Source organism: Oncorhynchus mykiss, chromosome 2 (assembly GCF_013265735.2).
Source record: "Oncorhynchus mykiss isolate Arlee chromosome 2, USDA_OmykA_1.1, whole genome shotgun sequence".
NCBI lineage: Eukaryota > Metazoa > Chordata > Actinopteri > Salmoniformes > Salmonidae > Oncorhynchus > Oncorhynchus mykiss.
This window is the reverse complement of record NC_048566.1, coordinates 64,825,897-64,848,068: the sequence shown is the minus strand read 5'-3', so window position 1 is coordinate 64,848,068 and position 22,172 is coordinate 64,825,897. Positions and strand designations below refer to the sequence as shown.

General features: G+C 40.9%; 1 protein-coding gene across 2 annotated transcripts in view; it reads left to right on the top strand.

The window, feature by feature from the left end:
• The window catches only part of LOC110493816 (kelch-like protein 25), a 45,192-nt gene continuing 23,020 nt past the window's right edge, over nt 1-22,172 (top strand). The window contains exons 1-2 of one of the 2 annotated variants that reach the window (XM_021568319.2): nt 1-188; nt 4,060-4,177. In XM_021568319.2, coding sequence (XP_021423994.1) covers nt 4,114-4,177 — 64 coding nt within the window. In that variant the 5' untranslated portion in view covers nt 1-188; nt 4,060-4,113. The remainder of the gene's footprint in view (nt 189-4,059; nt 4,178-22,172) is intronic. The other variant, XM_036953084.1, reaches the window with a different exon arrangement.

Below are 22,172 nucleotides of genomic sequence, written 5' to 3'. Positions count from 1 at the left end.
CACGTCAATCACTTGCAAGCGAGACCACTGAATATGAATTTTTCTGATTTCCCACCTCAGACAGAACTCAGCTGCAGACAAAGTGGCTTGAAAGGACCTCAACTACTAGAGTGAAATTTAAATAATGGCTTTAGCAATTGACCAGAAACTGTACACCTCTTGGGTTCCCGTCTAACAACCATATTTATGTGAGTATACAGTCAAGCGTTATTACTTTACAAATGTTCGTTTATGTGGATAATGTTTGCTAGCTTGTCTGACTAAAGTCTTGACAGAACAGGGGTAACATTTAGCTAGCTAAAGTTGGGTTGTTTGCTAGCTTGCTAACTGTTAGCCTAGCGAAGTGCCTGGTTAGGCTGTTGAATAACTTATTTGCCTAGTATAAGTAACTAGCTAGCTAGCTAGGTAGATAGCTAAAACAAGGTTACTCTTGTTTCCTTGGTGCCACTTTGTGGTCACTCTAGACTAGACTAGAGCCCCCCCCCCCCCCCCCCCCCTCTAACAAACTAGCTAGCTAATGTAACAGGCTACTGTAGTTAGCTTGCAAAGCGGTTAGGTAGATTACGTTAACTAGCTGGCTAACGTTACTCATTTAAAAAACCATCGTGAAAGCGCAGACCACGTAGTTTTTATATTTTCAAAATAAAACGATGTTTGGCCGTGGCTATGTCAGCAGCCAGGTTAACTTCCCTTACCAATGTGAGCTTTTCCAATCATAATCAGACTATCCCTCATTGCAACGTATTGGGATGCTTTGACGGTTCGGTCCAATAGCATGTGGAAGCTCTCTATCCAAGCCAACTAGCTAAGAAACCACATTTGGATGTATTCAACTTTTAGTACTTTTTAGATGTTTTAATATGGACTAACTCAATTGACATCCCCACTCAATAACAAAACTGAATCCATTAGCATCTAACGTTACTAGTAATTACTGAATCGTTGAATATGACTAATTGAATAGCCATTGAAATCTGAAGGATTCTTCCCCCCACATACACACACCTTTTGTTTGCACTTTTTGTTTTCATTCTACCAAATGTTAAAACTGCTGTTGGCTAGAGGTCCCTGAGTTGTTTCAACAGCAGTTGTAGGCTAGGTGATACTTTGTTACCATATTATTTCTCGGACATTAGTTTTATTAGCTAGCAGATTGTAACGGGCTAATGTGATGCTCCATGTGATGTTTTTGGAGATACTGTCTAAATTCTCGATTCGGGTTAACATTTCTTAGAAATGTCTGTGTCCAGTTGCAGGTGGTTCGACAAACCAGATAACTCATAAAGATATTCAAGTGAAAATGACAGCATTTTAACTACTTTGCAGATATGAAACGCACACAATCATAATATCACATTCACAGTTTATGCTACAAAAACAACTTTTATAAGAGGTTTTAAAAAGGAAAGCAAAGGAAATGATCACAAGTCAGTCATAATGTGGCTAATAGGCAAGCGTATCTATTTATGTAGCTATTTATTTAACAAGTTAAACACAGAGCTTAACATTAGCTAGCTAGCTGCTGGGAGGATGACATGTCATTGCAGGAGTAAGTGATTGAGTGTCTCATTTGTGTCTGGAAGTAGCTAGCAAGCTAGCCAACTTTAGCCAGTTAGCTTGTGTGCTTGACTGCCAATAGTGAGGAACCCTACTCCTCGGCCAGAGCGTCCTGCTATTACAGCCTCCACTCTTCTGGGTAGGCTTTCCACTAGATGTTGGAACATTGCTGCGAGGACTTGCTTCCATTCAGCTAAAAAGAGCAGAATTGTCTAGAATATCATTGTATGCTGTAGCGTTAAGATTTCCCTTCACTGGAACTAAGGGTAGGCCCTCACTACAAGCTTTGGCACTCGGCGGTCCTGTTCTTTAAGCTTGTGTGGCCTACCACCTCGTGGCAGAGTTTTTGTTGCTCCTAGATGCTTCCACTTCATAATAACAGCACTTACAGTTGACCGGAGAAGCTCTAGCAGGGAAGAAATTTGACAAACTGACTTGTTGGAAAGGTGGCATCCTATGATGGTGCCACATTGAAAGTTGCTGAGCTCTTCAGTAAGGCCATTCTATTGCCAATGTTTATCTATGGAAATTGCATGGCTGTGTGCTCTATTTTTATAGACCTGTCAGCAACGGATTTGGCTGGAATGGCCAAATTCACAAATTTTGAAGGATGTCCACATACTTTTGCAATTATAGTTCATCTAAGTGCTCGCTCGTCAGAAAATGTTTTTAAAAAGATATTCTACCTGGGAGTGTATATGAACAAGTTTTAAGATTTCATGTTGCTAAAATACTCTCATTTCTACTTTAAATCCATGTTTTGTACCATATTTTTGCATGGGTGTAGATCTTTGTATTGCTAACCTGTACCGGCTAATGGAGCATCACATTAGCCCGTTACAATCTGCTAGCTAGGTTTGGATGGGAAGTTAGGCTAGCTGCCCACCACCCAGGTTTTGAAGATGATTCATCAGCCTAGCTACATCTTGATGGCTAGCATATAGAGATGTCATTTAAGGTCTCTGTTTAATAATGATCATAACACACTACATACTGTTGATTTTATTTACGTAAATAAGTTGTTCTAAGAAGAAAAATAATGTTATTTGGCCCCCTACTGCATAATTACAGGTCTACAGAATAATAGACTAGGAGCGAACTGGGACCCTTGGAGACTCAGAAACTAAAGCTAATATTAGTGCTGCAGTAAAACTAAATAGCCTCATTAGTTGTAGAAAATTGTTTCATTTGCAATGACCAATGGCATTGACAACACGACTTGGGACAGGGATTTTCCCTTTTCCTAGTCGCACAAGTTCGCAGACCCATTATTAAGTTGGTTCCACTTTAGTTAGGAGATTCAGTCCAGAATATAATTATTTCTGTTTTAGATTGTAAGTGCCGCTAATATCCTGCTCTAGTCTCTCCTTGCTTTTAGTGTTCGGCTTTTCTCTCTGGTCCATTGGGAACAAGGAGGGCAAAGTGGCCTCTATAACCATTGTTTCTCAGCCTTGAAGGATTAAGTCCCTCCCAACTCCTCATACCCCCACCACCAAAGATCACCTCTATTCTACTCAGGAGAATCTCATTTTTGAAAGCTGCTGGCTTGAATGTCCCTGACTCCCTTGAGCCAGTATTTCAAACACATTTTCATTAGACTCACTCACTGGCTGTCAAAGTAGCGTGATGGTTTGAACCCACATGGCCTCAGTTGCACAGATACCAGCCATTTCCCAATGTGCCGTTGGTTCCTGGTCGAGTCCCTGCAGATTGATAGAAGCTCTTGGATATTAGGACAGACTGCAAGCCAGCTGGTGATCCATTAAGCATTACTAACGCAGAGACAAGTTGCCAGCTTCTGACTCGCCCTGAAAAAGCCCCCCGTCCTCCTCCATCCTCCCTGTCTCTGACATGGAGGAGTAGCACTGGAATACCAACACTCTCTGTGAAAAGATCCTGGAAAGGCATTCAGTCAGAAGGGCTGAGATGTGTACGGAGGGAAGAAACAAGATGGAAAATAGGGACCTTTGTTTCCAGGTTGCCTAGTGGCAATGTAATTTAAAGGTCCCATTCATGTGTGAATGTCCTGGAGGTTAGGTCTAGTCTCACAGTGAATGATTCAGCAACGTCCCGATCCCGCTGGGGTTGACTGACAGTTACTATTGGCAATAACATCAACCACCACAGGAACTCCTTTGGCCATGTTATGGTTACCCGGCCTAAGTTATGTCCGAACACAAGCTGTATTGCTTTTTCCCTTCTGACTTAAAATGCTTTAAAATGCTTTGTTTACTGTCTCTGGACGATATGGGCATAAATGTATATCATAATGAAACTGCCGCTGTGTTGGAAGTAAGCTGAAAACCGCCAATATAGAACTGTATTGCAGTTATCCTTAATGTGATATTGATTTATTTTACCTTCTGTTAGAAAATAACTTTTCTTAGGTTGAATAGACAGATGAGAAGCCAGTTAGGCAACCCCACAAAGAAAAAGCACAATGGAAATCATGTGTTTTCATTTTATTTTTTTTATAAATCATTTTTTTTTATCACCCCTCAGACGTCACAGCAGCTCTATCAGCTCAGCCTCTAGAGGGACCACTTTTTGGGACCGATGCAGACCCCCCCTCAGATCCTCACTGTCAGTGCCTGCACCTGGGTCAGCAACTTTTGCCGGCGTAAGTGGTACAGGACAATTGGCTGCACGTCCCCCTCTTCCAGCCCCCCTTGATTTTGGCAAACCCCAACTGTCCACCCCACCGTTCCATGCACCACCTCCCCTCCCTCCCCTCTGCATCTTGCTGTGTGCCCCATCTTTTGTGACTGACCCATGTATTGTGTTTCCTGTCAACCTGACATTGTGAATCACCCTGCTGATATGTATGTATGTGTGCCTGCCTGCCTGCTCCCCCCAACCTGCCACAACTGACCCCAAACCCCTCTCCGCTGCGGAATTCAAACTGCATGTCAGCACATCAACACCCTGCACGATTTGGACAAAATATTTAAATGCATTTATTTATTTATTTTCAGATATTTGCAGTTACGATTTTATGAATTGCGATTTTCAAACAATTGGGTGAAAACTTGGTAATTCCATCAGACATTGTTTAAACATGTCAGGGAGGAGGTCGACCAACATGTATGGAGGTCGACCGATTATGATTTTTCAACGCTGATACCGATTATTGGAGGACAAAGAAAGCCGATACCGATTTAAATAATAATAAGTAAAAAATAAATAATCATATGTATGTATGTATGTGTGTGTGTATATGTATATATATATATATATATATATATATATATATATATATATATATATATATATATATATATTCATTCAGCCCCTTTACTTTCAGTGCAGCAAACTCTCTCCAGAAGTTCAGTGAGGATCTCTGAATGATCCAATGTTGACCTAAATGACTAATGATGATAAATACAATCCACCTGTGTGTAATCAAGTCTCTGTATAAATGCACCTGCACTGTGATAGTCTCAGAGGTCCGTTAAAAGCGCAGAGATCATCATGAAGAACAAGGAACACACCAGGCAGGCTTGAGATACTGTTGTGAAGAAGTTTAAAGCCGGATTTGGATACAAAAAGATTTCCCAAGCTTTAAACATCCCAAGCAGCACTGTGCAAGCTATAATATTGAAATGGAAGGAGTATCAGACCACTGCAAATCTACCAAGACCTGGCCGTCCCTCTAAACTTTCAGCTCACACAAGGAGAAGACTGATCAGAGATGCAGCCAAGAGGCCCATGATCACTCTGGATGAACTGCAGAGATATACAGCTGAGGTGGGAGACTCTGTCCATAGGACAACAATCAGTCGTATATTGCACAAATCTGGCCTTTATGGAAGAGTAGCAAGAAGAAAGCCATTTCTTAAAGATATCCATAAAAAGTGTTGTTTAAAGTTTGCCACAAGCCACCTGGGAGACACACCAAACATGTGGAAGAAGGTGCTCTGGTCAGATGAAACCAAAATTGAACTTTTTGGCAACAATGCAAAACGTTATGTTTGGCGTAAAAGCAACACAGCTGAACACACCATCCCCACTGTCAAACATGGTGGTGGCAGCATCATGGTTTGGGCCTGCTTTTCTTCAGCAGGGACAGGGAAGATGGTTAAAATTGATGGGAAGATGGATGGAGCCAAATACAGGACCATTCTGGAAGAAAACCTGATGGAGTCTGCAAAAGACCTGAGACTGGGATGGAGATTTGTCTTCCAACAAGACAATGATCCAAAACATAAAGCAAAATCTACAATGGAATGGTTCAAAAATAAACATATCCAGGTGTTAGAATGGCCAAGTCAAAGTCCAGACCTGAATCCAATCGAGAATCTGTGGAAAGAACTGAAAACTGCTGTTCACAAATGCTCTCCATCCAACCTCACTGAACTCGAGCTGTTTTGCAAGAAGGAATGGGAAAAAATGTCAGTCTCTCGATGTGCAAAACTGATAGACATACCCCAAGCGACTTACAGCTGTAATCGCTGCAAAAGGTGGCGCTACAAAGTATTAACTTAAGGGGGCTGAATAATTTTGCACGCCCAATTTTTCAGTTTTTGATTTGTTAAAAAAGTTTGAAATATCCAATAAATGTCGTTCCACTTCATGATTGTGTCCCACTTGTTGTTGATTCTTCACAAAAAAATACAGTTTTATATCTTTATGATTGAAGCCTGAAATATGGCAAAAGGTTGCAAAGTTCAAGGGGGCCGAATACTTTCGCAAGGCACTGTATATGTTTCGGCTGCATGGCCTTGGATGGAATGGAATGGATTTGTCTATTTCAGCCACAGCTGTTGCTGATGGGTGTATAAAATCGGGTGCACAGCCATGCAATCACCATAGACAAACATTAGCAGTAGAATGGCCTTACTGAAGAGTTCAGTGATTTTCAAAGTGACACTGTCATAGTATGCCACCTTTCCAACAACTCAGTTCGTCAAATTTCCTCACTACTTCACAGAGTGGAGGCTGTTATAGCAGCAAAGGGAGGACCAACTCCATATTAATGCCCATGATTCTGGTGAGCAGGTGTCTACATACTTTTTGTTATGTAGTGTATTGCCAAACGTTAATTTTTAACATGATCATGGAGGTATTGGGTCAGTGTACCTATTAAGCCCACCAAAATCTAAGACAAGACATTTCTAACATGTCGAGGTAAAATAATAGATTAATCTCTCAGTTTTTTTACTTTAATTAACCTTTTTTTTAATAAGACTTCATCTTTATAATATTAAATATATAAAACGTCGGGACTGGGCTTAATTGGTACTGCTAATCTTGTTAATTAGTACAGCTTGTCTTCTTAAAGCCTATATGAAGACTGTTTCAAACCTCCCTCCACTGTATTACAAATGGACAGCTGGTGGACCAAAAACAGGATCAGCTGGATGAATAAAGGACAACAATATGACTATGCCACCCAGAAGTGCATGAGCAGTCACCCAATAGCAGTCACCCAATAGTCATCCTCTTGTCCCTCATTTGTTTGCATTTTTGTCCAGCTCTTGTAGATCTTCTATCCTTCAACCCTGATCTTATTCTTCTCTCTCTGCATCAAGGACTACCTGTCCACCCCAAAAGTCTTGGAGAGAATAGAGGTTTCCAATCTTGGCAATCGCACCATAGCTAGATGCATAATGTGTCACTGTAGTTTGTGTTTTTAATCAACATAAATCTGAACAACAAAATGATGCTCTTGATCATTGAATATTAGGGATAGCAACACACTCTCCCAATTTGTGTCAATACAAACCAGGCCTAATAGGAGCATACTGGGCCTGATAGGAACAACTGTGATTATGGTGAATAGCAAAGTCAACTCCTAAACTATTTGGAAACCAGTGGTTTGGGGTATACATAAACACTACAGACTACAATATTATGCACAGTTAGTTGTGATCATATTGAACAATGTTTATTTATTGTCATTTACATTCAGTATAGAGGGAGTGCTTTTTGTGCTACTGTACCCTTTAAGCCCACCTGAAATAAATGTAATCTATATAACAATGCAAGGTTCATTTAACAGTAAAATAAGACAAAATATATTTAATGTTAGCTATGAATGCCTGATCTATCTTGTTGTAGTTCACCATGTTATGATGCCACTGTGTGACTGTGACTAGGGGTGTTTTGGGGACCGTATTACTGCCACACTGGCGGTCACGAGTCATGATGGCAGTCAAATTCCATTTGAACGTTTAGTTACGGTAATTAGGCTTCTCCAAGCTCTGATGCTGCTGAGGGTCATTAGTAGCCTACCAAACGTGCTAACTGCCTGGTACTCAGCACTCTATTGTCCCTCTAATCACTCTGACACCAATGCAAATCTAATCAAAAATCTAATCAAACACTTCATGAGAGCTCATGTTGCGTAACATTTCTATAGGATGTGTAGTGGTTCTCAATCCTGGTCCTGGGGGAACGTAGTTTTCATTCATGAGCTAGCTAGCTTTTTTTTTAAAGAACAGCACTGTAGGTGTGCGAGACAACTTTACCAGCATCATAGCATACATCTCGATGAATCGTTGTGACATATGAGTGACAGTGTAATCAATGTGTAATTACAATGTCAAATGTATGAGCACATTAAATTATGATGTGCAGTCATATTTAGGTCCTGATTGGTCAACAAGCTTATTTGACGTGTCAAATAGTGTTATTTGACACGTTTAATAGTATATTGTTTGACACGCAAAGACCCAAACAGCGTTCCATAGAAATCCTGGTTGAGAATGAAATGACTGAACAACAAAACAGCACAGAAAGTAAGTGCTAGAAAGACATAGGTTTTGATTATGTTTTACTGGTAATGGGGACATATGTATATGCCAACAAAATAACTTTTTGGTGTGTGAGAGACCTTTATTTTTAACTAAGCAAGTCAGTTAAGAACAAACTCTTATTGACACTGACAGCCAAACCCGGACGATGCTGGGCCAATTGTGCGCCGCCCTATGGGGGCCAGTCCATAGCATCAATGCCTTCCTCTTGCAGGAACTGCTGACACACTCCAGCCACATGAGGTCTAGCATTGTCTTGCATTAGGAGGAACCCAGGGCCAACCGCACCAGCATATGGTCTCACAAGGGGTCTGAGGATCTCATCTCGGTACCTAATGGCAGTCAGGCTACCTCTGGCGAAGCACATGGAGGGCTGTGCGGCCCCCCCAAAGAAATTCCACCCCACACCATGACTGACCCACCGCCAAACTGGTCATGCTGGAGGATGTTGCAGGCAGCAGAACGTTCTCCACGGCGTCTCCAGACTCTGTCACGTCTGTCACATGTGCTCAGTGTGAACCTGCTTTCATCTGTGAAGAGCACAGGGCGCCAGTGGCGAATTTGCCAATCTTGGTGTTCTCTGGCAAATGGCAAACGTCCTGCGCGGTGTTGGGCTGTAAGCACAACCCCCACCTGTGGACGTTAGGCCCTCCTAAAGCACCGCCAGCATTCAAAAGTCACCAAAACATCAGCCAGGAAGCATAGGAACTGAGAAGTGGTTTGTGGTCACCACCTGCAGAACCACTCCTTTAATGGGGGTGTCTTGCTAATTGCCTATAATTTCCACCTGTTGTCTATTCCATTTGCACAACAGCATGTGAAATTTGTCAATCAGTGTTGCTTCCTAAGTGGACAGTTTGATTTCACAGAAGTGTGATTGACTTGGAGTTACATTGTGTTGTTTAAGTGTTCCCTTTATTTTTTTGAGCAGTGTATATTATCACTTGTGAATGATACCCAGCTTAATGCAAACAGTGCATGCTTTTTTCTTTTTTGCTACTCTTTCAAATCATAATCACACCTCATGTAGCCTAGCTCATAGGCATATATGTTTCAATTAGGGTTGTATCACAACTAAAGTGGCCAAATAACTTCTTCAAATTAAGCACATTAATCCACTTTGCAACGGGTGTAGAGCCTAACTGGCATACATTCGCAGAAAGTCAGTTTAAAGTTTGGGGAAGATAATTTTCATAATAAAAATGCACCTTTGTAATAAAAGCAGTACTAGCAAAATCGCAATTGTGGTCACTTGAGATGGGTGTTTTCCTGCTAATGGAACATTCGTATTTATAGCCTTCTGCCGTGTGTGCATTGCTGCGCTTATAATGTGAAGAAATAGTCTTATAGTTGATCAACATTTTAAGCTTAAACGTTCTCTGTTGCAACGGGGCGCATTGCTTTAAAGCAGGTTTTTTGATGCTAGTGGTTGTATTAATTTGGCATCTATCGCATCCCACAACTGTCCCAGACTATGTTTGGAATATTTATTTATTGCACGGAATAGAATAGGTTGACTTTTGTACTATGGGGGATAGTAGATTGACACAGGCTAGTACTTTTGCTGTTCGTTAGACCTACTCAGCTTGTTGGCTGATGAAAAGTAAATGTGGACAGTTCTTCCAATATCTTCAATATGCGCCTCGGAAATGGATAAGGACACGTGTAGTTGCTTCCCGGATGTGTGTCTTCTCTTGTAGCCTGTTAGAAAGACCTGATAACGTGACTGAGAGCTATGTGAGTGAGGTGCTTTTTTAGGGGGGTTATGGCCTCACAAAGGAGATGCAGCCGGGAAATTTGAGGCATTATCAAGTGCTTGACATATTGGTGAATGAGAGACTGATGAAGTGTGTACAGCCTGTGCAAAAAAACAAACAAAGCAGAGCTCATGACTTTCATATTACTTTTTGTAATCATTAGTCGCATCATGCTGCCTTAGAATGTATTAAAAATCAAAACCTATAGCTCAACATATGTATCACAACTAATTTTAGATAAATAACTCTAAATTTAGCATTAATTAAGGAGTAGCTGTTTCTTAACCGCTCAACAAAGAATTGCACACTGCCTCAAATCGTTTGGAGAAAATATAATTTATATTTTTTCAGGTATGTTTAACCTCTCTGATCTCCCAAACCCGGATCCGGTATCGTGACTACAGCCTCAAGCTCATTACCATAACGCAACGTTAACTATTCATGAAAATCGCAAATGAAATGAAATAAATATGCCATCTCGCAAGCTTAGCCTTTTGTAAACAACACTGTCATCTCAGATTTTCAAAAAATGCTTCTCAACCATAGGAAAACAATAATTTGTGTAAAAGTAGCTAGCTAGCAAAGCATTTAGCGTTAGCATTAGCGTTAGCATCCAGCACGCAACATTTCAACAAAAACATAAAAGCCTTCAAATAAAATCATTTACCTTTGAAGAACTTCTGATGTTTTCAATGAGGATACTCTCAGTTAGATAGCAGATGCTCAGTTTTTCCAAAAACATTCTTTGTGTATTAGAAATAGCTCCGTTTTATACATCACATTTGGCTACCAAAAAAAACCCCGAAAATTCAGTCCTCAAAACGCGAACTTTTTTCCAAATTAACTCCATAATATCGACTGAAAACATGGCAAACGTTGTTTAGAATCAATCATCAAGGTGTTTTTCACATATCTCTTCATTGATACATCGTTCTTGGACACATGGTTTCTCCCCTGAATCAAATGGTAAAGTACAAGCAGCTGGCAATTGCGCACCGAATTCCACGCAGGACACCAGGCGGACACTTGGAAAATGTAGTCTCTTATGGTCAATCTTCCAATGATATGCCTACAAATATGTCACAATGCTGCTAAGACCTTGGGCGAACGACAGAAAGTGTAGGCTCATTCCTTGCGCAATCACAGCCATATAAGGAGACAATGGAAAACAGAGCTTCAGAAATTCTGCTAATTCCTGGTTGATGCATCATCTTGGTTTCGCCTGTAGAATGAGTTCTGGGGCACTTACAGACAAAATCTTTGCAGATTCTGAAACTTCAGAGTGTTTGCATAGTCGAGCATCTTTTCGTGACAAAATATCGCGCTTAAAACGGGAACGTTTTTTATCCAAAAATGAAATAGCGCCCCTAGAGATCTAACAGGTTAATTGTATTCTTTGTACTATAAAATAATGCCACGGAATTCTAAGCAAATCTTGTCTGCTTAATGAGCTAGTGTAGCCCACAGCCATATGGCATAGCCAGATCAGGACCTAACATAAGGACAACGCAGAGTATGCTTTTCTGTTCCTCTTTCTGTTCCTCTTCTTCATATCATGTTTCTTTAGACCTGTCTAAAATAAATCATGGATTCATTGTGATGGTGTAGGCTATATTACATGGATTTATTAGACTTTTTAAAATGTAGATGTTCCAAGGGACTGCATCAGTGGCTTGTAAAGGCTATGTGTGGAGGCCAGGAGATGCTAAATGTGTTTATGTTAATTAACAGTCAATTCCCATGAGACTGGCAGTTATTTGCTTGACAATCACTGGCTGACAATTTCATGACTGCCACAGCCCTAACTGTGACATGCAGGCACAACTGCTAGTGTGAAAAACACGTTTTTAATTGGCAAGAAATAGTCATTAATGCCCATGAAATATGCTTGCATGTCCATATATCAGTACAATAAAGTATTTTTACTTATCTGAGAAGGTCCAAACAATATCTGGAAAATGTGTTTATCTGAGTTTTTGGCTGAAATTCTTTTTGCCGCTTTGAAATTGGTCACTAGTGGGAACTTAGACAGTTGTGTAACTTAATAATAAAACATCTGATTGGCTTAGAATAAAAGCTGTTATGGATACAATAACCAGATGAATTGGCTGAAACGTTAAACAGCATAAATATTTTTTATTTGAACCCAAAGATGGAAGTGGGCTTAATGGGTACGCTTATAAGCAGAGCACAGCACTTAATTAATTAATAGCATGAGTTCATATTTCCTATTTACCTTTTTGAGTTCTTAAATAACCTAAGTTAATTATTTATTCAGGCAGCCTTAGTCTGCAGATGGAATAGGAAGCTTTTCCACGTTTGCGCCATTATCAATATATACACTTGCTGCTCCTCATTCAGGCTCCAGGCGGCTAAAGCTTCTCTCAACCCCAGAGCAATGTTTTCTCCCATTTTGATCCCAGGGGAAGTAGCCTATGGTGTTTGCAAGCACCAATCTTTCAGTTGAAACTTCTCATCAATAAAGTGGACTTTCAAACGGATGTAGGGCTCGGTTGTTCTACTAGACCAAAGGTCTGTTATAGTCGCGTAATAATCATGTGTGAGCTCGGTTTCAGCTAATCCCTTCATTTTGTTATACAGTGTTGGGACAGTACAGCTTGTTTATCATCTTGAAGTCGTCTTAGAAATCAATCAATCAATCATGTATTTGGTCTATTGGTTTGCCTGTAGCCAAAATACTGCCATAGCACTGGAAATGCGCCCATTGGCACCAAATCGACGTTCTCATTAGCACTAGCAGCACTCATGTTTCCGACAGTCTGTGAAGCCAGTGTTGCCAACAATTTTTCAAGTAAAGTTGTTGGTTGCTCCATTTGTCGCTAGAAGCCCTTTCATGACATAGTAACGTCATAACGTTAATATGCGCATTAACAAATATATATTTTTATGCTTATGCTAGCGTTCAGTCTCTCATGCAATGATAAATTGTCCGAAGCAAGGAGGCGGAGCTGTGGACCAGGAGCAGAATGCAGAGAACAGCACAGCAGTCGCTAAATCAACCAAAAGTCGCTGAGGCAGCAAAAAAAAAAAAAGTAGCTACATTTTTACCAATAAGTCACTGGAGGGGTTGGCAATGCTGTGTGAAGCCCTTTCTCTCTTCACTAGCATCTAACTAAGCAGGGACGATTCTGATTGGCCAGCATGCCATGCAGATAGTGAAAGTGCCTGCTTGTGATTGGTCAGCATCCTATATGCATGTAGGAAGTGGATGTATGGAGTCTACTGCATTGGAGGTACCATAGTCTAGTTTTTGTTGTATTAAAGAAGAAAATCTCAGCCTCGTGCAATTTGGATATTGCACATTCTATCTGAATTCAATTAATCGTGCAACAGTAACACACACACACACACACACACACACACTGAGATGCTGCTATGAAATTCAGTTGCTGAAATGGGGCTTTTATATACTCTTTGTTGTCTGATGTTAGTTTCCAGGGCCTTTAGTTAAAATAACACTTGATCCTGTGGGGATTTGAGCGTCACAATGAGGTAGAAATACTAACAGAGTGAGAAGCAGTGTACACCCCACAATATTTCCCCTCCGTTAGGCTACAGGAGGAAAAGCAACCCATTCTAATGAATATTGAATGCTATATCTGCTTGTCTCGTATTAGAATGACCTCAATAATTGAATGCTCTGTGGTATAATGGTTTGAAAGCTCCGGTTTGTATGAATGAATGTTCCACTGCATGGTGGATGTTGAGAGCAAGGGAGAGAACCACAGTTTTAAAAGGGATGCTAACTGTTGACCATTAATCAACTGTCTCAAAACTCTAGGTTTGCTGATATGCTCTGAAGCAAGTGCCAAGGAGTTCGCTAAATAGAATTTAATATGCTTGGAGGCCATAGGTGAGACATTAAATAGGCTGGATAATGTATCTACTACAATTGAATGAATAGCATAAGGCTACTTTCAAGTACCCCCCACAAACTCTTAACAAGGCTGTGCTTTATGGAGATTCATCAAGTGGATTGATAGCACAGAATAGCTGAGTATCAGTTTCTGCTAGGCTTGTCACAAAAAAACAATTTTACAAACGATACATTACCAGGACAAGTATCACAATACCGAGTAGTATCGAGATACCACAGTGGAGAAATTCAGTGGCCTAGCATCCAGCTCGCCCCGTCCCCCGGAAGCTTGTTCATCTTTTCTAAACGTTCTCCAAAAACCTGTCATTGAATTCACACTTCTATTCAGTACAGCACATTGAATTCCGCTCCAGCCATTCCACATCCTCCCCAGTTAAGGTGCCACCAACCTCCTATGATATACATGCATAATGATCTGCATATCCTTGTGTCGGTAAGGGGAAGACACTGCACAAAACCGGTTTCACTCTTTAGTTAACACTCTCCCTCCCTTCCTCACACACTCTCCCTCCCTTCCTCACACACTCTCCCTCCCTTCCTCACACACTCTCCCTCCCTTCCTCACACACTCTCCCTCCCTTCCTCACACACTCTCCCTCCCTTCCTCACACACTCTCCCTCCCTTCCTCACACACTCTCCCTCCCTTCCTCACACACTCTCCCTCCCTTCCTCACACACTCTCCCTCCCTTCCTCACACACTCTCCCTCCCTTCCTCACACACTCTCCCTCCCTTCCTCACACACTATCTCCCTCTCAAACACACACACTACTCTCGCTCTCCCACAAACACACTGCTCCCAACTTTTTAAACTTTAGGCACCAAAGAGCCCCAGAAATAAATAGAGTTGAACTAGTTGATGCACCGATATTACATTTTTGGCCGATATCAGATATTTTCCTTGCCAAAAAAACCCCGCATTTTAGCTGCCTTTTAAGCATTCTAGCACAATTAAATAGTTAACACACACATGGACACAGCGGTCTTAAGCACTGCATCTCAGCGCAAGAGGCGTCACTACAGTCCCTGGTTCGAATCCAGACATAATCAAAACCTAAGGATTAGGCACAATAGTGGACTTTGTGGTTAGCTTTCAAAATAAAAGTGGCATAATTCTACTATTTGTATTCATTTGCATCACTGTCAATTACACACTTTTATTTTGAAGGCAAACTGCAAATTCCACTGTTGTGCCTAATCCTTATTGTGGCTAGCTAAACAACACAACCTGGTCTGGTCGAGCGTCACTAGCCAGATGAAGCTAGCTGGCTGCTTATAACGGAAGCTTTGGGCAACAGGGTTAAATGGCTCGCTAGCTATTTATTTTCATGAACTGAACAACAAGTTGCAACCTAGTTAATACTTACTCAAGGATTCTGGTCATTGCTAATACTTACTCAAGGATTCTGGTCATTGCTAATACTTACTCAAGGATTCTGGTCATTGCTAATACTTACTCAAGGATTCTGGTCATTGCTAATACTTACTCAAGGATTCTGGTCATTGCTAATACTTACTCAAGGATTCCGGTCATTGCTAATACTTACTCAAGGATTCTGGTCATTGTTTTCAGGCTGGTTGTATTGGTGCTAGCTACCCCAGAAGTTGCGGTTGAGGCCTCCCGGGTGGCGCAGTGGTTAAGGGCGCTGTACTGCAGCGCCACCTGTGCCATCAGAGTCCCTGGGTTCGCGCCCAGGCTCTGTCGTAACCGGCCGCGACCGGGAGGTCCGTGGGGCGACGCACAATTGGCCTAGCGTCGCCCGGGTTAGGGAGGGCTTGGTCGGTAGGGGTGTCCTTGTCTCATCGCGCACCAGCGACTCCTGTGGCGTGCTGGGTGCAGTGTACGGGTGCACGGTGTTTCCTCCAGCGCATTGGTGCGGCTGGCTTCCGGGTTGGATGTGCGCTGTGTTAAGAAGCAGTGCGGCTTGGTTGGGTTGTGTATCGGAGGACGCATGACTTTCAACCTTTGTCTCTCCCGAGCCCGTAAGGGAGTTGTAGCGATGAGACAATATAGTAGCTACTACAACAATTGGATACCATGAAATTGGGGAGAAAAAGGGGTTAAATTTTTTTTTATTTTTTTAAATAAGTTGCGGTTGAACAAATTAAGCTTTATTATCAACTCGGTATTGTAAACACATCGCTCGTGGCCGGTGTTTGTTTGTTTGCAGACTTTTCTTTTGTACAGCTTTGACAGTGCTACTGTATTTTATTTATTTTTGACACGCAAAGACCCAAATGGCGTTCCATAGTATGTATATCGTGAAGCTAATAGAAGTGACGCTATTACTGTGTTACTCCAGTAGGGCAACATCTGAAAAATAGCGCACCTGGTAGTGTGTACTGGTGCTCAACCAGTCGATGAAAGCCAACATCACCCACTACAGAGAACGGTTGATTGTCAAGGGCAATGAATGCCATTATCTTGGCTTTAATGGATTTTTCCTTCGAGTTGTCTCGTTTAAATGTTGTTACTCTTTCAAATGACTGCTCGACTTGTTGACTGCTCGATCCACATAGCAGACATTGTGGGCTAGGTTAGGAATGCTGTGTTGCGCAAACTTTTGGGTGCCATTATTACGTCATGTACCTACGCTATGTAGGTATGCACGTCAGCTTTGTCATCGGTTTTTAACATCGGCGTTAAACTAGACATCGGGCCAATACCGATGTTGGCATTTTTAGCTAATATTGGCCAATTCCGATATGTTCACCAATATCATGCATCCCTAATTTTAAGCTTACATTCGGCCTATATGAATCCTACCTACCTTTGAGTAGCAGACCCTTCAGTCCTGTGACAATCAAACTTGCCTAAACCTACTGTCAAGTTGTTTGCTAGATAGGTAACGTGACTGAACAAAGTTTTGTTATCAAACCAATTAGCAACCCGGGATTAGTTTAAAATGGGCCACAACATGGGTTGTTTCTCAGTGTGCATTCGGAAAGTATTCAGACCCCTTCACTTTTTCCACATGTTGTTACATTACAGCCTTATTCTAAAATGGATTAAATAATGTTTTCCCCACATCAATGTACACACAATAACTCATAAATGACAAAGCAAAAAGTTTAACATTTTAGTCAATGTATAAACAAACAAACAAACTGAAATCACATTTGCATAAATATTCCTACCCATTACTCAGTACTTTGTTGACGCACCTTTGGCAGCGATTACAGCCTCGAGTCTTCTTGGGTATGACTCTACAAGCTTGGCACACCTGTATTTGAGGAGTTTTTCCCAGTCTTCTCTGCAGATCCTCTCAAGCTCTGTCAGGTTGGATGGAGAGCATCACCGCACAGCTATTTTCAGGTCTCTCCAGACATGTTCGATTTGAAGGATATTTAGAGACTTGTCCCGAAGCCACTCCTGCATTGTCTTGGCTGTGTGCTTAGCATCGTTATCCTGTTGGAAGGTGAACCTTCGCCCCATTCTGAGGTCCTGAGCACTCTGGAGCAGGCTTTTATCAAGGGTCTCTCTGTACTTTGCACCGTTCATCTTTCCCTCGATCCTGATTAGTCTCCCAGTCCCTGCCTCTGAAAAATATCCCCACATGATTCTTCCACCACCATACTTCACCGTAGAGATGGTGCCAGGTTTCCTCCAGACATTGAAGCTTGGCATTCATGCCAGAGAATCTTGTTTCTCATGGTCTGAGAGTCCTTTTAGGTGCTTTTTGGCAAACTCCAAGCGAACTGTTGTGCCTTTTACTGTGGCGTGAGGGGCTTTCGTCTGGCCACTCCATACAGGCCTGATTAGTGGAGTGCTGCAGAGAGTTGTCCTTCTGGAAGGTTCTTCCATCTCCAAAGAGGAGCTCTGTCAGGGAAACCATCTGGTTCTTGGTTACCTCTCTGACCAAGGCCCTTCTCCCCCGATTGCTCACTTTGGCTGGGCGGCTAGCTCTAGGAATAGTCTTGGTGGTTCCAAGAGAATGATGGAGACTTCCATTTTAAGAATTATTGAGGCCACTGTGTTCTTGGGGATTTTCAGTGCTACAGACATTTTTTGGTACCATTCCCCAAATCTGTGCCTTCGACACAGTCGTGTCTCGGAGATCTATGGACAATTCCTTCGACCTCATGGCTTGGTCTTTGCTCTGACATGCACTGTCAACTGTGAGACCTTATATAGACAGGTGTGTGTCTTTCCAAATCATGTCCAATCAATTGAATTGACCACAGGTGGACATCTCAAGGTTGATAAATGGAAACAGAATGCAATTTTGAGTCTCATAGCAAAGGATCTGAGTACTTATGTGAATAAGGTATTTCTGTTTTTTATTTGTAATAAATTTGCTAAAATTTCAAAACCTGTTTTTGCTTTGTCATTGTGGGTAGATTGAGGATTTTTAAAATCCATTTTTGTAACAGTGGGAAAAGTGAAGTGGTCTGAATACTTTCCGAATTTATTGTAATACCGTGATGCCCACTCATGCTCCAAGTGCATTCTCTGAGGATGTTCTCTTGTGTGGAGAATGCATAAAACATTACATTTGAGAAGCACTCGCACTCCCCCTACTGTATGACCTTACAATGCATCTCCAGCCAGGACAATGGCAACAGTAGAGATGAAACAAGATATACACAAAGAAAACGTTTTACTTCATAATTATCAGCTAGATATATGTGAATTATTGTAATCTAGCTAGATAAACAGGCAAAAATGACCTAAAACTAATATTATGCAAGGTAGAGTAGATGTAAATTCTTTGTGGGTAGCTAGTTAACAATTCTTTGTGGCTAACAGTAGTAGTTAGCCAGTTAGCTCTATTGCCTTACTATGAGCTTGCCACCCTTTTTCTATTGTATTATTGACTTTATGTGTAACTCTGTTTGTCACTTTGCTTTATCTTAGCCAGGTTGTAGTTGTAAATGAGAACATGTTCTCAACTGGCCTACCTGGTTAAATAAAGGTGAAATAAAAATGTATTAATGCATCAAGATAATATTGTAGACAGGCAACATATGAGATGTGAATAGGCAACATTTTTATTCTGAAGTTGGAGTGTATTTTCTTGCTTCAGCTCAAATCATGTCTGCCATTTGGTTTCTTGAAAATGTGCATCGTTTTTTACATGGTTGCGTCATATTTCTTTGCATACTTTCCGTTGAAGTTTGCATCGATGCATGCTTCAAAATATGTACAAACGACTAAGAAAAGGCCTTCTAGGCAGGGTTGCAAAGAAAAAACTCTGCCTAGAAGGCCAGCATCCCAGAGTCGCCTCTTCACTGTTGATGTTGAGACTGGTGTTTTGCGGGTACTATTTAATGAAACTGCCAGTTGAGGACTTGTGAGGTGTCTGTTTCTCAAACTAGACACTAATGTACTTGTCCTCTTGCTCATTTGTGCACCGGGACCTCCCACTCTTTCTATTCTGGTTAGAGCCCGTTTGTGCTGTTCTGTGAAGGAAGTAGTACACAGCGTTGTACGATATCTTCAGTTTCTTGGCAATTTCTGGCATGGAATAGCCTTCATTTCTCAGAACAAGAATAGACTGACGAGTTCCAAAAGAAAGTTATTTGTTTCTGGCCATTTTATCGAACCCACAAATGCTGATGCTCCAGATACTCAACTAGTCTAAAGAAGGCCAGTTTTATTGCTTCTTTAATTAGGACAACAGTTTCCAGCTAACGTAATTGCAAAATGGTTTTCTAATGATCAATTAGCCTTAGCTAACCCAAGTTTATAAAACACAACGTGCCATTGGAACACAGGAATGATGGTTTCTGATAATGGGCCTCTGTACTAGTGGTCGACCGAGTGATTTTTCATTTCATTTCATTTTCATTGGTCATTAATATGGTCGAATCCGGAAACTATAATTTCAAAAACAAAACGTTTTATTATTTCAGTGAAATACGTTACCTTTTGGTATTTTATCTAACGGTGGCATCCCTAAGTCTAAATATTCTTGTTACATTGCACAACCTTCAATGTTATGTCATAATTACGTAAAATTCTGGCAAATTAGTTTGCAATGAGCCAGGTTGCCCAAACTGTTGCATATACCCTGACTCTGCGTGCAATGACAGAGAAATGACAGAATTTCACCTGGTTAATATTGCCTGCTAACCTGGATTTCTTTTAGCTAAATATGCAGGTTTAAAAATGTATACCTCTGTGTATTGATTTTAAGAAAGGCATTGGTGTTTATGGTTAGGTACAGTCGTCCAACGATTGTGCTTTTTTCGCAAGTGCGCTTTTGTTAAATCATCCCCCAGCGTTGCATCGATTATATGCAACGCAGGACACGAGTAATTCATCAACCATGTGTAGTTATAACTAGTGATTATGATTGTTTTTTAGAAGATAAGTTTAATGCTAGCTAGCAACTTACCTTAGCTACTACTGCATTCGCGTAACAGGCAGGCTCCTCATGAGGCGGGTGGTTAGGGTGTTGGACTAGTTAACTGTAAGGTTGCAAGATTGAGCTGACAAGGTAAAAATCTGTCGTTCTGCCCCTGAACAAGGCAGTTAACCTACCATTCCTAGGCAGTCATTGAAAATAAGAAAGTTTTCTTAACCGACTTGCCTAGTTAAATAAAGGTATAAAAAATATATAAAAAATCGGCGCCCAAAAATATTTTCGATTGTTATGAAAACTTGAAATCGGCCCTAATTAATCGGCCATTCCGATTAATCGGTCGACCTCTACTCTGTACGCCTATGTAGATATTCCATAAAAAATCTGCCGTTTCCAGCTACAACAGTCATTTACAACATTAACAATGTCTACACTGTATTTCTGATAAATTTGTTATTTTAACCTTTCTGATCTCCCCATCCCGGATCCGGGATCGTGAATACAGACTCAAGCTCATTACCATAACGCAACGTTAACTATTCATGAAAATCGCAAATGAAATGAAATAAATATGCTAGCTCTCAAGCTTAGCCTTTTGTTAACAACACTGTCATCTCAGATTTTCAAAATATGCTTCTCAACCATTGCAAAACAAGCATTTGTGTAACAGTATTGATGGCTAACGTAGCATTTAGCATTAGCATTCAGCTGGCAACATTTACACAAAAAAACAGAAAAGCATTCAAATAAAATCATTTACCTTTGAAGAACTTCAGATGTTTTCAATGAGGAGACTCTCAGATAGCAAATGTTCAGTTTTTCCTGAAAGATTATTTGTTTAGGACAAATCGCTCCGTTTTCTGCGTCACGTTTAGCTATGAAAAAACCCCTGTATCCAGGATTGTGTAAATCTATCAGCAAGCTCATTAGCATAACACAACGTTAACTATTTATGAAAATCGCAAATGAAATGAAATAAATATGCCATCTCTCAAGCTTAGCCTTTTGTAAACAACACTGTCATCTCAGATTTTCAAAATATGCTTCTCAACCATAGGAAAACAATAATTTGTGTAAAAGTAGCTAGCTAGCGTTAGCATTTCGCGTTAGCATTTCGCGTTAGCATTAGCGTTAGCATCCAGCATGCAACATTAACAAAAACATAAAAGCCTTCAAATAAAATCATTTACCTTTGAAGAACTTCTGATGTTTTCAATGAGGATACTCTCAGTTAGATAGCAGATGCTCAGTTTTTCCAAAAAGATTCCTTGTGTATTAGAAATAGCTCCGTTTTATACATCACATTTGGCTACCAAAAAAAATCCGAAAATTCAGTCCTCAAAACGCGAACTTTTTTCCAAATTAACTCCATAATATCGACTGAAAACATGGCAAACGTTGTTTAGAATCAATCATCAAGGTGTTTTTCACATATCTCTTCATTGATACATCGTTCTTGGACACATGCTTTCTCCCCTGAATCAAATGGTAAAGTAGAAGCAGCTGGCAATTGCGCACCGAATTTGACGCAGGACACCAGGCGGACACTTGGAAAATGTAGTCTCTTATGGTCAATCTTCCAATGATATGCCTACAAATACGTCACAATGCTGCTAAGACCTTGGGCGAACGACAGAAAGTGTAGGCTCATTCGTTGCGCAATCACAGCCATATAAGGAGAGAATGGAAAACAGAGCTTCAGAAATTCTGCTAATTCCTGGGTGATGCATCATCTTGGTTTCGCCTGTAGAATGAGTTCTGGGGCACTTACAGACAAAATCTTTGCAGATTCTGAAACTTCAGAGTGTTTTCTTTCCAAAACTGTCAAGAATATGCATAGTCGAGCATCTTTTCGTGACAAAATATCGCGCTTAAAACGGGAACGTTTTTTATCCAA